General features: G+C 32.8%; 1 protein-coding gene across 2 annotated transcripts in view; it reads right to left on the bottom strand.

Moving 5' to 3' along the window:
* Positions 1-279: 279 nt before the first annotated feature.
* The window catches only part of LOC131929056 (mucin-3A), a 32664-nt gene continuing 14226 nt past the window's right edge, over positions 280-18717 (bottom strand). For both annotated transcript variants that reach the window (XM_059285245.1, XM_059285244.1), the window contains exons 3-17: positions 18607-18672; positions 17187-17349; positions 15869-15939; positions 15185-15481; positions 14636-14785; positions 14040-14207; positions 11663-11832; positions 11239-11341; positions 10206-10340; positions 8128-8250; positions 5992-6270; positions 4254-4429; positions 3570-3672; positions 2817-2933; positions 280-2194 (exon numbers count right to left, since the gene is read on the bottom strand). In XM_059285245.1, the coding sequence (XP_059141228.1) occupies positions 2124-2194; positions 2817-2933; positions 3570-3672; positions 4254-4429; positions 5992-6270; positions 8128-8250; positions 10206-10340; positions 11239-11341; positions 11663-11832; positions 14040-14207; positions 14636-14785; positions 15185-15481; positions 15869-15939; positions 17187-17349; positions 18607-18672 (2192 nt within the window). In that variant the 3' untranslated portion in view covers positions 280-2123. The remainder of the gene's footprint in view (positions 2195-2816; positions 2934-3569; positions 3673-4253; positions 4430-5991; positions 6271-8127; positions 8251-10205; positions 10341-11238; positions 11342-11662; positions 11833-14039; positions 14208-14635; positions 14786-15184; positions 15482-15868; positions 15940-17186; positions 17350-18606; positions 18673-18717) is intronic.

Consider the following 18717-nt stretch of genomic DNA (forward strand, 5'->3'; position numbering starts at 1 on the left):
GTGCCGTGAGGAGTGGTAGGTTCGGAACCCGTCGGGTCTGTCTGTTCTGTCTTAACTTGGACTATATTCTGTACCTTTGTCTACCCTTGGCGTTGAAATAACACTTTCTGTTTACATTGCTATGGATATATTACAGCAGATATTTCATAAGGTGACACAGGCCACTCGAAGTAGAGAATACACGTAAATACTAGAGATAGTAAATACATATGACACTAGTTCATTTGATGTTAAACAATAAATTAAATACAATACAAATTAAAGAATAATACAGTAAAATTTGATCACAATTTATCTTTAATTTTCCTCAGTTGTTGGTAAAAACTTCTATACATACCTAAAGAAACGATTCATGAAATAGATTTTTCTTAACATTTTAATGATAATTTCAAACTGCTAGTGTTGTATCAGTTATTTTTTTTTTACAATTGATCACAAAAAGCAAAGAGTTCTTTTAAGATTAAGATTAAACATGAATTATATTTATTTAAGTTATTAATTAAAAGAGAAAAAAAAACACTTTAAGTAACCCTCATAAAGTCAGCAGATATTCTAGTTGTACAATCAATTATAAATGTATATTTAAAATTAGCACACATAGATATTCATAGCGTTATTCATTTTATTCAGCAGTTTAGAAGCAGATTAGTAATTAGAGTGAGACTGTTTCTTTACAGTACTTGACAGTACTTTAATTAAATATATAATTTTGACTAGGCCAGGTTTGATTGTGGATGTAGGCCTAAATGCATAACAGAAGCAACAGCTATGTATATGTCCTATGATGGTATTGCCCTTTTTTCATTTACAAATGTTTGTAAAGAATTCTTATTTCCTGTATTTAGGTATAGTGAAAAAGAAAATAAATTGTTTTTACATCACATACTTGTTATTTAGCAACCCAATAGTTGTAGTTCTAGACATGTTTATGATATATTGAATGTGTTTTGAAATATTTCTAAAAAAAGCAGTGATTTATGTGTCCAAAATTATATGTATTAGTAATTTTGTATTGATCTACTATAATTATAAATATCTGTATTTTTGTTATGTATTTATATATATGTATTCATACATATGTATTCATATCTGCTAAGGTTTAGGAGAAAAAATATGTATGTCTGTTTGTATTCTTGTTTCTTTAAACATCTATTGATTGTTATTGTTTAATGTGCTATATTGTTAAAATAATACTACAAAAAGGTGCATAAAAAATTGCTGCTTAGGTAAGGAATACCAATGGAGACATCAGATTGCCTTATTTTATCAAATCACAGCAGTTTGTTAATAATATTAGAATCATAAAAAGTGTAAATCTTATTATTAAAAATGTAAAAACACTGGGGAAAAAAAAGCACATGAATACTGTTGCATAAATTCTATAACAAAAAATCACAGGGTATTTTATGTATTTAACATCAGAATTTTAATTTTTTTTTTTGAAAAAGGATAATTGTTATGTACTAATGATGGATTTATTAAAATTAAATACAAATTTTCCCTATTTCACAGGTGGCAAGATACCACTTGTAAAATTTAAGATAAATTAGCAACAATATTTTTAAAAATAAGACTCTTGGTATGTTATAATTTATATTTAAATTTTGAATAATATATATTTTTGGAATGTTTCTAATTAAAATTTTTAAAAATTAAAATCTTTTATAAAAAAATAAACAAACATTTGAAAATTATCATTAAAATAATTTATAAACCATCAAATATAAAATTCACCTTGGTGAGCCTTCATTATCAGAGAAGATTTTTTAAATAAAAATTAACTTCACCTTTAACTAGGAAATAAATTAATCTTTACAATCTTCAATGAACTTTTTTTAAAAATGTTAATTACATACAACCACTAGATTAAAAATCTAACACATGAAAAAAGGAAAGAAAAAGTTAAAATCAAAGCTTGTACCGCAATCCTTAAAAGGACTTTCAGATACAGGCTTGTCATAGTTTTGAAAAATAAAATTAAGAAAAATAATAAACTTAAAGTTTTGGAATAAGCTTTCACACAATCATAATATTCCAGCATAAGACTAGACACGTCTTAATGTGTAAGACAGTGTTATCCTATTGCCTAAACATTAGACTGTATGTTGTCCACTGTTGTCCAGTTACAGGATCAGTTTGATGAGCCCACACAATACAAGCAGCAGCATTGAGATGGTCACTATTCCTTGTCCAGCTGAAGATTAATTAACATTGATTTTGTATTTATTACTTATGCAGTGTATGATGGTAATAACATATTTTTTTACACAATGTCTTAACAGATTTTATTAATAAATAGACGGTTTCAATTATTTAAAATCAAATTGCAAGGAAAAGTATTAATGAAAATATAATTAAGAAGCATAATTTGTATGAAATTTTTTTTTTACAAAACAATTATTCACAATTTTAATGAATTACAAGGATATATAATTTAATAAAGTTGTAAAGAAATATTTCAAAATTTAAAACAAATGAAATAATAACCTTTAACTTTTAAATGTAGAAACAGAATATCTAAATAACTTATGAAGTTTGTTTTTTTTATATTTTAAAGTGTATATACGATGATAATATAAAAATTTTGAATTATGTTTCTATTCACATTAATATTCTAAAATGTGTAGTACCTTTTCCATAATAATAACAAATACCTATTTATATCTATAATATAAATGAAGTAATAAAAGTAAACTTTTAAAATGTTTTTAGAATGTCGGGATACGAAAAAAGGTTATAGGTGATGTGAGTGATGACATCTGGTGACATTTAAATCAAACTTTGCTTCTGGCAGCAAATAAAAATTTTAAACTCACAACAAGTGTTTCCGGTAAGTGCATAGCCAGTGGCACAAACACAGCGGTTGCTCAAACACACATCATCATACTGGTCACCATCACAGTCATTAACAAATTCACAAGGTTTACCTTTTTCTATGGAAAATTAATTAAAATATTTTTATACACCATCCTTAAAGAAATAAATAAACAAAATTGTTCTAATAGTTAAATTAAGTTCATTTTCATCTCAGTTGTTTATGTATTGCTATTAATGATGTATGTTATACTATGAGTAGATGTTTTAGAAGTGTCTATGCTGAGCAATATTTGCTTCAAGGCTTATTGTATATGCTAGTAATTTGTAAAATAAGCTGAAAATGGCAATTTCATCTTCATTTTATGTAAACATTCATATTTTCAAATAATTAAAAAAAAATACTACAGTGAACTAAAATATTATTTTTCAAACAATGATCTCCTTATTGTCAATAAATTACGAATAAAGGATGTTAAATACAGAAACTGATAACAGTCATTAAAAATTATACTTCATCTGAGCAGAAACTTATGATATTTCTACAATATAAACCTATGGCAGAGGCGTAGCGACCCTTCCCGGTGCCCTGGGACAAACTTTCGATTTGCACCCCCCCCCCCCGAACTTTTCATTTGCATCCCCCCCTCAAACTTTTGATTTGGCGCCCCCACCTAAGGTCGGCGCCCGGGGACATATGTCCCCCCGCACCCCCCCCCCCTCGCTACGCCTCTGACCCATGGTTTTCACTATACCTCCAATAGTTATGGTCACTGCAGCACTTGTTACTGTTGAAGTCCCCAGTGTGACAGAACATGTAAAGCTTCCACCAGATGACACTTTGTTAGCATTTGTTATCTGTTAAAATCGCATAATGTTAAAAACAGTAGTACTCAACCTAAGTTGTATCATTTATTGTTTGTGAAATGTATATTTTGGTTAAGATGATTTAGGTTTGTTGCAAACAACAGTTTCATGATAATGTTTTGTAAGATGTATGTATATTTTAATATAAATATAGTTATATTCATTTGAGTTTAAGAATATATACAAGATGTCAACCATACTACAGGAAAACTATAGTTATATAATATGATAGACTTTATTGGAAACATGTATGTTTGCTGAAAAACACAAAAAAAAAAGAAGAATGCTCCATAAAATTACCACAAACACACTAATCCTCTGGCTATATACTTATATATACATATATATATATATATATATATATATATATATATATATATATATATATATATATATATATATAAAACTCAATTTATTATTTTTCTTCACTTAAAGCTCAATAAAAAAGGATATATTTTAAAACAAGTTACTTCTTTTTATAATTCTTATTTTTGTGAAAGGTAAACAATGGTTGACTATTTAATAAAATTGTATTATTAGTTTGATGGGTAGATTGTGTGCTTATTTTTTACCTTATAGACTCTGCTGGTACCAACATTGACAGTGTCCTTCGTCCAGACAAACTGCATATCAGGGCTGTACGATGAAGATTCACATGTTAGTTCATAGTCAGCTCCCTCACTGTAGGATTTTTGATCGCCTGAGTACCTGTCAGCTGTTGTGCCGATTGTAGGTGCTGATAAACTCGCTGAACACAAATAAAAATAAACCGGGAGTGATCTCCCCTAAACTTTCTCGAATATTCTAATATAAAATTACGAGGGATGGCAACTCAGGACATGGACAATATTTGTTATCCATTTTTAAGTACTTAAACTTTTTATAATAGAATAGAATCTCGTAAAAAAAAAGAATTGCACACCAAGTGAAAAGTTTCCCTTTCAAACCTGACGGTCTATGGGGCAAGTGAAGTAGAGTTCACTTGTTTCTGTGACCTCGGCATATGAAGAGACAGTGTGGTCAGCACTATGCTGAGTTAGGTACCCATCAGAGTTGGGTGGACTCAGGGACGGTCTACTGACTTGAACTCGGATTCGAACTCGAGACTAACTAGCTCTCTACCACTAGACCACTCCGTCCCAAACAAAGTCAACGCCTAATAAAATGAGTATAAAAGTGCGGGATATTATTAGTACTTTATAAATTTACATGCGTTTTTTGAGAAATCGGAAATAGCGTAAATTAGTACTTCCGGTCAACGGAAATTACTCAAAATTTGACAGAAGGTAGAGAATTAGATCTTGTACTTACGTGTGAAATTCCATGCATCTATCTAAAATAGTACGCAACTTATAGGCTTTTGAAAAATTCAAAGTAGAAAAAGTACCACTTCCGGTTATCGGAAATCGCTCAAAAGTTGATCACGATCTACGATTTTGATAAAATACTTGTATATGAAATTTCATCAACCTAGCTGTAACGGTACTCAAGTGATCGTGTTTACACACAGACAGACACACAGACAGACACACAGACATACGGACAGAATTGCAAAATCCAGTTTTTACGACTCGATAACGCATAAAACGCCAAAATGTTTATATATTTGTATTTATAATTTTTGCCTGATTAAAATAAGTCTTCTATATCCCGGATGTGATGAAGGACTGAGGAGTAAAACGGTGAAAACTGTCAAAATTTCATGTTATTTGTGTGCACGATTACAAGACTTTCTCTATACTTCGTATATACGAGAAAGTAATAAATTGTTAGTAAAATTTTAAATTGAAAGATACATTAAAAAATATAATGAATCAAATTTGGCACCACTAAAATAGTCTTATCGGAATCGGCAGGTTTTTTTTAAATACCTGTTATGTTCTTATATCTGCACAGTGTTTAAATAAATTGGATTTTTTGTTGCAAATGTTTGAGCCAATTGTAACAGAAAATAAAATACACTGAACATCGTTGTTTATTAACGTTTGATTCACAGAAAGAAAATTTTACTTATAAAGCCTACATTTTTAAATATAAATTACGGCATTTTCATAACTTTGTATCTTCCGGATCTTTATTGATTGTTACGACAAATAGCAAATAAATAACTGAACCTCATCTACTAAATAACTGACTTTAATCTGTTATTAACATAAAGTCATCTGTTAATAACTGAAATGTCATTTTATCTATTAAAAAACTGAATATCATCTGTTCAGTAACTGAATGTCATCTGATAAGTAGCTGAATGTCAGCTGTTGAATACCCGGATATGATTCATCAAACACCTAATGTGATATGGTCAAATACCTGCGGCTGTAACAGTCACTTCTGGGGATTCTAAATTCCCACTATCCAGTGTAGCTTTGCATTTATAAGCCCCATTAGTAGCAGCCCCAGCCGTGAAAGTCAAGGTCGAAGTTCCTGAACCTGTCGCTCCGCTGTCTTTTGTCCATGAGTAGGTGACTGTACCAGTAGCACCAGCTGCCATTGTGGCCACGCAGGTCAGTGTGACACTAGTAGCAGTGAGCGGTTGGTATGTTGTATCAAGTTTAATGGTGCCCACGTTGATATTAACGGCTGAAAAAGCTACAAAAAGAAAAAAAAAGAAAATGTTAACTTACTTTACTTCTTCAGAGTACCGGTATTTCAAATGTCCAAAAAAGATTGCTGAAAACTTGTTAGGTAATTTGTAGTATTAATTACAGTATATAATCTCAGGTATTGTTATGGAATCTAGTCAGAAATTAGGGTTACGGCTATGGTGAGGGCGTCAGGGATTTAGTTTAACAAGGTATATAAACATAAACAAAAACTCTTTGCAGTTGGGTAATACAAGATGGTTTATCGTATTGTTTCTCATCCTCAACAAACCTTTACCTCCAACTTTCCTCCGCATACATTCCTACACACCACCTTTCTCTCGCTCACAACACAACGGCTGTCACTCGACCAGTCGTTTCCCTTGTACTCTCGTTCACTATATACAACACCATACACGACAACACACCCGATCTCGCTACACACTACATACACACACGCAGTGATCCGTCCCACGTATACACCTTTTATACACATTACATCACCACACTTAGGTTAAGCGAATGTTAACTTTGACATAGGAAATTATATTTGCATTGCATTTAGTTAAATACCCGTAATCTAATACCAGATTTTTTAAAGAAAACTTCTAGGTTGTGGTATATATTTTTTTTTTTGCATACTGCTATGAAACATAGTCACATAATCATTTACTTCGAGGGCTATAGTTCATTTACTATAGTTACACTATAGTACTATACTACTATATAAGTAATTATAGTATAGAGATAGATCTAGATCTAGAGATTCATGTCTAGATATTCTATTTGTGAGGTAAACATCTACCTCTCAGAGGAGTATCTAGGCTGGAGGGAGGGGGGGGGGGGTGGCCTGGGCGCCAAAAATGTGTAGGAAAATAATCACAGTTTAAACTGTAGTTTTGAATTGTGGGCAGACAAAGTTAAGAAATTAAACTGCTCTAAGCTGTGTGACATGTGTGACAATTGTAAAAATAACGTAACTTATATTTTATTGTTTCTTGGCAGGGCTGCATTAAACACAAAATGATCAGTCTTTATATATGACTTTAACAATAGTTGCTGACAATAAGAAAGTGTTTCTTAAAAAAAGGGATTTTTAAAAAGTGAGCTGCATCATTTATTTTGTAAATTTGTTATTTTTTTTTAGTCAAGTGCAATACATTTAGACAGCTGTGTATAGGTCCTATATTTGTTAAAAAGTTAAGTAGGTTTATTTGAAAATTATAGAAATATAGCAATAATTGGGGTTCTGAGGGAAAGACTAAAATGATGACACTTTGAAGAAGTGTTTGATTTTTGTTAGGATAAATCATTAAATGATTATCAGAAGGAGTGGTTGGGGTGAAAATCGGCAACATTTTAGGACAATATTCATTATAAATTTTCTAGACAGTTCCCCACCGCCTTCCAACAGAAAATTAAAGAAAGGTATATTTTTTATTACTTATTTGCAATTTAATGTGACAGTTGAATTTGTGGTTAATTTTGTCAATGTGGTGGTGGAGGAGGGGGTGGGACTGGTATTTTCTATGATAAAAGATGGATAGATAAAGCGGGGATTGGGGAAGTCTTTTTCTTCGTTCTTAACTTAAGTGTTGCAATGCAAGGGATCCACTTCAACACAATTAAGTATACGTGTCAACTGGTTTTGCGCCATTGAGGCCATTGACTCCGATTTCAGCCTGCTTTTCTTTTTGGATTTGCTTCCATAGTCTTTGTCCAACCAAGAACAAACTACAAGGCAGCATTTGTTTAAGACTTTTCGATTTAGCAACCATGAGCTTTACCGAATCGACCACGCTGACACCCTTAGTGATATGAATTCAATAGTTAGACCTATACCTTATTATCTTCAATCACTTACGGTTGGCAGCAACAGTGAGGCCTGGGGTGCTTTTAGATGATATGGTGGTACCAAGAGCGATGTCACATTTGTAGACTTTCGTTCCTGCTTTCACAGTTAGCTCATAGGTCTTTGAGGTTTGGCCTAGTAAAGCAATGTATGCATATATTATTATACATTTACCTAATCTTTGGGTAAAAACATTGGGTTATATTAAGTCTACTCAGTTCAGATGGAGAGCAGATATAAGTAGATGTCTGTCAATATGCAACACAATATCATAATGTGGTATCATTGCCAAGAAAATAGATACAATCTATAAGGCAGTAGACAAATGGCTATAGACTAACAAAACGTACAGCAAATTTTACTTAAAAATTGTTTTATTAATATAAAATATATTTAATTAAATAAACTTTAGATAGTAAGAAAATATATATCTTATTCATATTTCATATGGGTTTCTTATGTATGTCAATTATCCATCAAACAAGCCTGATATTAAAAATATTTTACTTTCTATGAACATGTTTTATTTTTTTATCTAAATAATCTTCCCTGACCAAGAGTGTTTTTTTAAGGAAGGCCACTCTCATGCATAAGATCAGGACGTTTTAGTTTGATAAAATAATAAGTTTTGTTATTGGAATTTACGTTAACCAATGTCCAATCGAAGACAAAATTCACCACAGAAAATTCCAAGTATAAAGGAAAGAGAGAAGAACTAAAAATACGAAGAAATGCAATTTGAAGATCGGCGGAAGATGAGTTAGTAATTTGGGTTTATAGGCAAATTGAGAATTTAGAATTGGCCTTTGTTGTTTTGTAGAAAAATAATTAAATAATTCATATCAATCGTAGATTTATCGTTTTACTACGTTCAGTTATGATGCTAGAGTTATGATGCTCAACCCTAACCCCAACCCTAAACTCAACCCTAAACCCAACCTTAAACTCAACCCCAAACATAAACTCCACCCTAACCCCAACACTAAACTCAACCCTAACCCCAACCATAAACTCAACCCTAACCCCAACCCTAAACTCAACCCTAACCCCAACACTAAACTCAACCCTAACCCCAACCCTAAACTCAACCCCAAACATAAACTCCACCCTAACCCCAACACTAAACTCAACCCTAACCCCAACCCTAAACTCAACCCTAACCCCAACCCTAAACTCAACCGTAAACCCAACCTTAAACCCAACCATAAGCTATCAACCATAAACCAAACCCTAACCCAGCCTTAATCCCTACTCTAAGCCACCAACCAAAAACCAAACCCTAAACCCAACTTTAAACCATAAACTCCAACCCTCAACCCTACCCTAAATCAAACTCGAACAAAGCGCTGTTTTTATTGTCTGCGCTGAAATATTCGAATGTCAAGACATCAGAAATAGGTCACAAGTCCGTGCACTTTTTACATTAGTGACGGAGCTTACCTCGACAAAACCAAGAACTATTTTTACCTCCCACCTCCAATTCGTCATATATCATCACAAACTCCAAACCCTCACCTTCCCCATCCCCTTTCCCTTCCCCCTATTAAGTTTGACGTCGTTCATCGACGTCCCCAAAGACCTAGTAATAAGAAGTAATTATAGCAGCTAATAATAACATAACAGTAGCATAAAAAATTATGTCGGTAACATAATATAAAAAAGAGATAGTAACCGATAGTTATAGAAATATTTCTAAAACTATATAAATGTTACCTAATGTTAATAATAAAAAAAAATGACAGATACCATTACCAGAAAATATAACAGACAACAATAAATATATCATTATTACAGTTACGAAAAACCTTACAATAATGAAAGACAATAATATAAGATAGTAATTTTTTTTTTTTTTTTTAATTTAATTTTTTTTTTATATTACAAATTGCATCAAGGACAAAACCAGTTTCACGAGAGATATATAAGATAGTTATAACACATTATTATAACTAATAATAATAAAAATATTAATAATACACTTAACACAGTAGGACGTTTTTTATTTTAGTTAGATTTTAATAAGCCAGTGGTGTCAAGAGAAAATTTTTTTTTAAATATAATTAAACCTGGTACTTGTTTTGAATAGTTACCTGACACTATGTTGTCATCTTCATACCATCTGTAAGTCAGGCCAGGGATAGTGTAGTCTTCTCCACATGTCAGAGTGTATTTGTTTCCAACACCAAAAATAGTACTTTTAGATGTAACCGCAGGTGTTGCACTTCCTGAAGAATACAAATTGCCCAACATAGGAAAATATAAATGCTGATCAGAAGGGCCTAGTTTAATAACTCTATAAAACAAACCTACTGTGAGAATATTTTTAAAATATTTAAAAAAAAAACATTTTCGAATTCAAACAAGAAAAGAATCCTTTTCATAACAAACTATTCAAAAATGCAGATGAATTAGGGTTCATGTTTCTTGACTACGGCTTTTGAAGGGGCAGTGTGGTCAGCACTATGCTCACCCGCCCAACGTGAGTCAAATACCCACAAGAGCTGGGTGAACTCAGTGACGTTCTACAATCTCGAGTCCGGATTGAGATCTGAACTCGAGACCTGCGGGCTAGTAGCCGAATGCTTTAAAATTCGACCACGCCACCCCATGAATTTGAATCTTGGTAATTTTCAACATGGTTATCTAGCTATCATTTAATGTTAGTCGAGCACTTAGTGTCTAGGGTTAAATAAATTCCCGTGTTCGGATGTTCCAATAATAAAGATCAGCCGAATGTTTTGTCATGCAAATATTGAATTTTTTATTAGGATATAAATTTTATTTTTTTTTAAAAATAATTTCTATATGTTAAATACATTTGTCTTTATAAACTTTTTTCAACATTGAAAAAAAAAATTGTTGTGTAGGAATAAACGTTAGTTATCGCCATGACTTAGCGATGAGAAAATGTCGACATTAAGATTAAATTACTAAAAGAAAAGAACCCTGGTTCACCGTGATATCAGCACTTGGCATCCATACCATAAAACTGTGTGATTCTAATTAAAACAGTGGCTAATTAATATATTTGTATATAAATTAATTAAATTCAAGGCAACAGTGAATCTCAATCGTAAATAAAAAAAAGGGTTAATTATTAATTAACTATTTTTAATTACTTGCCTAAAGCAGGTGCTGATAAAGTAATTGAATCTGAAGCTGAATCCAAGCCAACACTAGCAGTACATGCATACGCTGTATTGTCTGAGGCAACCAAATTATTAATCTGAAATGTTTGAAAATTTGTTACGCTAAACTAAAACAATTTTGTAAACCCGTCTTAAGCTTTTATATACGTGTGAGTTGTTTAAACTTTAGAGCAAATCAGTATAATTTAGTCAAGATTGAATTAATGTATAGGTAAAAAAAACAATAAACACCGGTTTAGTAACTGTGATGAGTTACTTAACCTGGAGATTAAATACAGCAAATTCAGGGGCGCAACCAGGTTCTGTGATTTGTAGAGCGGCGAGATTATAAAATGCATCAGATTTTTGCGTTATCATTAAAAAAAAATATATTTGGAAACTTTTCAGTTCAGCCATACCTGCAATGCTCTGTCGGTGATGTTGGGCATTGTAATGCTGTTCTTTGTCCAGGTGTAGTTCACCCGGCGTAAGTCTGCGATCTTTACTTGACAGTCAAGGACGGCGTAACCCGTGAGTACAGGAGTTGTTGGTATCACGACAAGATCAACGGAGTCAATTATCTTGCTCTCTTTGAATAACAGTTACACATTTCAGGTTTTGATTTCGTTTAGATTTTAGTGTTAGTTTGCGTGTCAAAAGCTAATGACAGATAGATTCAGCATGTATTATATAAAACAGATCGCACATGTAATAAATTTGTCGTTGACATACTTCTATGGATTTAAGTGTTAGATAATTAAAGTCCTTATGGTCTAAATTTATGAGTTAAAAAATTAATATTGAAAGTTATGGGAAATAATTTTCATTTATCAAACTGAAAGTAATAATTTTCGGCATGTTCATTAAACACAAGTTTAAAAAAAATATCATCTTTTACAAAAATTCTAATTATGTCTTTATTTAGTCCTATAGCACTTACTTCCCTTTGATAAATTAGGAAAACACAATTACTTCCCTTTATAAAACCATAGCATTAGTGGAAAAGAATTTACTTTTTATTACTTTGTTTTGGTGTTGGAAAAAAAATAATTACATTATTAGCGGGGATTGATCAAGTGCAAATGTTGTAGGTATTTCACGGATAAGCTTGGAGTATTATAATTGTTCATTAAATTGAAACAGGTGCGTTCGTTTAAGTGAGTGCAAAAGACTATGAATAAGTTGGCGTACTACACAGATTTCATTTACATTTGTACAAGTTGGGTTTGCGTTAGTGGTTGCGGTTCGATTCGGTTCGTTTTTGTTCTTTCTTTTTTCGTTTTTGTTTGTGTTTTTTTCTTTGGGTTTGTATTTGTGTTTTTGGTTGGTTTTGCGTTTGGATTGGGTTTGTTTTCGTTTGCTTTTTCGTTTTTTTTGTGTTGTTATTGGTTGGTATTGGTGTTTGTGGTTGTGGTTGGGTTTGTTGTTAGGTTTTTGTTTTCGTTTGCTTTTTTGTTTGTTTTTTGTTTGTGTTTGTATTGGTGTTTGTGGTTGTGGTTGGGTTTGTTGTTAGGTTTTTGTTTTCGTTTGTATTTGTAATTGTGTTAGCGTTATGTTTGCGTTTTGTTGTTTTGGTTTTGGTTGGTTGTGGTTTGGGTGGGCAATGCCGGGTTTATGATGATTACTAAACACACAGGTGATGGTCTTTAACAGAAAGGTTTTTCACAGAAGCCAGAGCAGGGCCTGGCCGGGACGGCTAGTAAAGAATAAATATATTACCATATCTTCTTAGGTAAAGAGTACGAAGATCGGTTGGAGGGAGGGGAAAATGGGGGGGGGGGGGGTTAGAATCCCTCTCCATGAACTTACAAAACGACAGTAGTCTTGGGGTAAGTTATAATTATTGACGACCATGAAAGACACTGACATATAATGGGAAATTATAACTGGTAACTTATTCAATAACTTTGCTCTCTTTTTTTTTTGTACGATACAGGCTGTTAATAATAAAAACTGAGTTCATAATGTCAAGTGCAGTTGATGATACGGCATGTGTTGTCATTATCAATTTAACCTTGGGGTTTAAGACTAAACTTCTTTTTTGTTCTCAATTGCATTGCGAGACGGGATTTCCTCCAACACAATTAATTTTTTATGCGCGATATAGGCCATTGACTCCTATTTAAGCATACTTTTCTTTTTTGGCTTTGCTTCCATAGCCTTTGTTCAGCCGAGAACAAACTACAAGGCAGCAGTTGTTTGATTTTAGAGTTTTTCCTCCAGTTATCGAGCGTCATCAGCCCCGGGGTTCGAACCTCGGGACTTTTCGATTTAGTCGACCGTCTAAAGACTAAACAAAAAATAAAAAACTAATTTTTTTTTTAAAAATTAGTTTAACAGTAAAAAAAAAGTGATTTTTAAAGTTTACGCTATTAAAAAGGAATGAACCTGTTTACAGAACAATAATTTAAAAAAAATTGTGTTGGGAATGGGATGGGAATGGGATGGGAATGGGAAGTGGCAGATTTTGGTGTAGGTTAGATGAAAGATACCAGGGTCTCTGCAACCTTTTTTCTCCGTGCTTTGGGGAGGGGATGTGAGGCTGAAGTAGAAAAGTGGGGTGGGGAGGGCGGACAATGTTGAATGTACACATTTTCTTTATGTACACTTAGTATTGTGCTAATTCTAACAGGGGCGGGGGGACTTTGAATTTTCTAAGGGTGGAGGTAGAGGGAAGGGTGTTAGGAGAGATTCCTGAAAGAAAGAGTTTTTTTGTACTTGAACAGTTAGAGATGCAAATGAAACAGTTTCACCAGTTTTTTAGCTTTTGCTCACCATTGATAATGTTTTACTTACCAACATTAAGCCGCACTGCTCTTGAAGTATAAGGTGTTCCGCCCACAGTGGCAACGCATGTGTAGCTTCCGGTGTCTCCGGCAACGAGATTTGATTTAGAGTATGAATTACCGGACCCGGTAATAGTTCCCCCATCTTTTTGCCACACGTAAGTAGCTGTGCTTATAGCTACATTAAAATTTAAAAACAAATAGTAATTTCGTTGCCAACATGATAGTTACGAAAGAAAAATAAATTCTTTGGATATCTAACTCCTACTCCGATATATTCTCGAAGTAAACCAATTTGTTAGATGGTTTATAGTAGAGTCATGTCATTATGAAAATCATCCAGTTTTTTCAATCTCTACCACCGTCATGACACCAGACTGGTATGAAAAGAACACACAGGATTTTTGGTACCAGACGTCACATAATGCTGTGGTATTTAGCAACAAAAATGGCGGGTTTCCTTCAGTTTTTTAAAAAAAAATGCCGCCGAGACATAATGTAACGTGAGCCATATACATATTTGTACGAAAAGTCTTATTATATTATAACACCAAATAAAATTTAACAGAAACTTAAAAAGAAAAAAAAAACAATAAAAAAACTTACCAATGTCAGTGTCATTTACCGCACAATAGACTTGTACGGCACCGCCTACTTCAGCAGAGATTACGGGAGGGACATCAGGTCTGGGTCCATTCGGGTCTGCTGGAAGATTAGCAGGGTCGACACTGGACAGGAAGACTCCAGAGATCAAGCCTGCAATATATTTCATATAAGGTAAGGAATTCCGCGTTAACAGGCAGTGATACTATCACACGCTTTACTGCGACAAGCTTACACCTTCGTTGTTAAGTTCAAATAATGAACTGAAGTTTATTACTATTTTTGTTTAAAAACAGAAGTAGGCTTGCTACTTTAAAATGTGTCACTCATTAACTAACGATATATATTTGTTTTAAAAGAAATACCACACATTTTTCTTTATAATTTAATTTTAAGTATCTTAGCATATGTCAAATTTTAAGAATTTCATTTTAAGGCAAACCATAACTCTTATCCGTTAGTCTTACCCCTGTCGATATTGTTTTAAACAGAAATGTATATCAACCTTATAAAAAAAACGTTGAACGAACGCAACACACTGGTACAACTTACTGACTGTGGAAGGTGAATTGACAACGGCACTGGTTGCTGGAATTCCTGTCGCAGGCGTTATATTGTCTGTTGTGCCAACCCGGCAACTGTAAGTTGTAGATGACCCAGGCTGTGTCACAGGAAAAGTATCACTTGTTGCCCCCGAACTGTCCGTTCCACCTACAACCCATTGGTATGTCAAGAGCAGTCCAGATGGGATAGTAACACACTTCAGAGTGAATGTAGCGCTAGAGAAAGCACGTGCAGGCATACCAACAACCTGAGGCAGAATCGCAAAGTTGTTTCCACTAAGACCATCTGAAATATTGGTAAATTGATGTTAACATTTTCTGCGGTTGTCATAGATTTTTGCAAGTGTAAACGTATCCCACCATTTCAAGTACGTGTGTTAACCCATTCATAAAAATGAATATAAGATCATGGGCTCGAGTTAATATAACGTCTCTTAGTCCACTCAGCTCTGATGGATACCTGACTGACGTTACGGAAAGTAAAAGCGGCTGGGCATAGTGCTGAGCAAACTACACCTTAATAGGACGAGGTCAATGAGACAGGAGTACTCTACTTCCCCTGTTCTATGACCGTAAGGTTTATTTTATTTTTTAAATCAGATCAAACATGCTAACCAATTATTACCATTGTAATAATAATAACAATAAATGTTCTTGAACTTCTAGCACTAACCTATGACCTTTATGAGCACTGATTCGCTGAGGGCTGTCTCGAAGTCTCCAGTGGGAAATCTAATTTGACACCTAGGTGAGTTAAAACACAGTTGCATGACTCAGTTTTATGATGTACATATAGTGAACATGCACACAAATGTGATGTGTACGCGTGTCTACCTGTTCTTCCATAGTAAAACTTTGCAAAAAGAATACTACAACCACATTCTAAGTTTTAATATCGTGGAGTAAACCTATTTTTCTTTGTTCTTAATGTTTAATATTGGCAAAGATTTCCCTCAAATACAAGAAATTGTTATGCGCTAGCTAAGCAGTTGACTTCGATTGAATCTACTTTTCTTCTTTAATTTGCTTCCATAGCCTTCGTCCAACAAAGAACAAACTACAAGGCAGCAATTGTTTGATTTGTCTCTCCTAGATAGGTTGCTGACCCGAGCTATCGAGCCTCACTTACCCGGGATTTTTAGGTTTATCAACCGTGTGTTTGACTAGACCACGCCTAAACCCACAAAAAATGATTACTATAACATTATCTATTTATCAAGTAATCATTGCAAAAATGTGACAAATATAATAATATATTGTTTTGAATTGTGATTTTAAAAATTGTTAATCTTTTTAAAATAGACAATAGCAATAAATAAAAAAAAAACAACAAATATTTCAGTGTTGAGTGTGTGTGTGAGGGGGGGGGGGGGAGGAAGTTGGGCGGACTTGCTTTTGTTGAGAAGATGCGTTTTGATTTGGTGTTCAGATTATACGTTCAAGTTAATTTAAAAGTTTACGGCAACATGCCTATCGAAATCGCGTAATGAAACTCTACACTTGGCCAGCCCTAGGCCACAAGGGGGATCATCGGTTTCATGGCGATCGGATGAAAGGTGTAGTAATGCATTAGAGACAGACAAGCAAACACACACACATACATTGCTTTATATATATATATATATATATATATATATATATATATATATATATATATATATATTTATATATATATATATATATATATTTATATATATATATTTATTTATATATATATATAATATATATATATATATATGTATATATATATATATATATATATATATATATATATATATATATATATATATATATATATATATACATATATATATAATCATAGGGCTTAAGAGAGATATAAATTTGCTGTCTTCCACATCGATGGTGTCAGGTTAGGGTTCGTTGACATTAACTGTTCGTTGACCACAGGTGAATAGACAAAAGTAATATTTTTGTCGGATGTCATAATTTGATGCTTCCCATTATCAAAGTCCTCTCCTCCTTTCACTGACCTGTAATTGCCTGTCATGGTCGCCGTTACACTCGTCAAAATCAGTTCCCTGTTGGCTTCATTTGGCACTGGATTGTTGTTATGTGTCCAGGCATAAACTCCGTTCCCATAGTTTGGGTTACATACAAGTTTGATGTCTTTCCCAACGTAAACTTCTCCGCTTCCTGCATGTATATTTACATAAAGAACAAGAATAAACTTGATTACGACGAGACTCATGTTATACATATAGGCACGTTTACACATGCACGTACCCTTACAAATACGTATTATACATACATAAAATATATATATTCTCGCCATAACGAGAGAAAATGTGAAAGACAAATACATGCAATCTATATGTATTTATATATATATATATATATATATATATATATATATATATATATATAGAGAGAGAGAGAGAGAGAGAGAGAGAGAGAGAGAGAGAGTCAGAGGGATATTCTGCACTTGACAAAATCTTCTTTAAACACATAAAAAATTGAGTTATCTCCGTTAATCTTTCTCTCTTATATATATATACATATATATATATATATATATATATATATATATATATATATATATATATATATATATATATATATATATATATATATATATATATATATATACCAATATATGGGTTGGCACTTCAAGTTCAATTGGGCTTATATAAACATATAAATTTGGGAAAAAAGCTCGTTTTTTGAGATAACTCAATCGAAATTTATAAAGAATAGATCTATGCTTTATGAGAATATGATATATAAATTATCTAATTCTGGAGGTATTCGAGAAATTGGAAATAGAACGAAATAACCCTTCCTGCAACATGGTTATCGGTATTTTTGGAAACTGAAATACATCTAAGTACAACATTCGTATATATGATGTAACTAAACAAAATTGAAAGTATTGTATTCGTTTATAAAATCTTATATATGCAATTTCGTCTACCTAACTGGTGTTACATCGGGAATAAAAAGTACCCTCTTCCGGTTACCAGAAATCGTTCAAAAGCTGTCAGAAACCTGCGCATGTATTTTGAACTTAGTTCACCTAACTTAATCAAGCGATTCTCAAATCATCAGCTTTTGAGAAACCGAAAATAAAGTAATATATTTCCGTTACTTGCAATCGCTATCAATTTATAGTGTTTACAGACACAAACACGGACGGACAAAACAACTAAACATAGTTTTTCCGACTTTGGAAGGTGTAAAACGTTGATAGTTATCAAACATAGAATTACATCTCTTGCACGATTACGATAAGTCGTCTATACTCGTATATAATACAGTAGGGGAAATTAAAAGAACTAAAACTGTCAAAATCTCATTTGATTTTTTTGTGCACGATTACAATACTTTCGCTATACTTTGGTGTTGAGATAAAGAAACGTGTTTACGAGCTTAAATTTGAAAACAATGTTTTACCTATACTTGAAGCTGCATAATTAGTTCCGTCATGAGGAACAATACCTATCTTAGGTTGAACCACGCCTGAAAAAAAAACCAACATGCAAACAATAACATTTTATTACGTTG

Source organism: Physella acuta, unplaced genomic scaffold (assembly GCF_028476545.2).
Source record: "Physella acuta isolate Inbredline_101_S28 unplaced genomic scaffold, ASM2847654v3 ptg001587l, whole genome shotgun sequence".
Taxonomy (NCBI): domain Eukaryota; kingdom Metazoa; phylum Mollusca; class Gastropoda; family Physidae; genus Physella; species Physella acuta.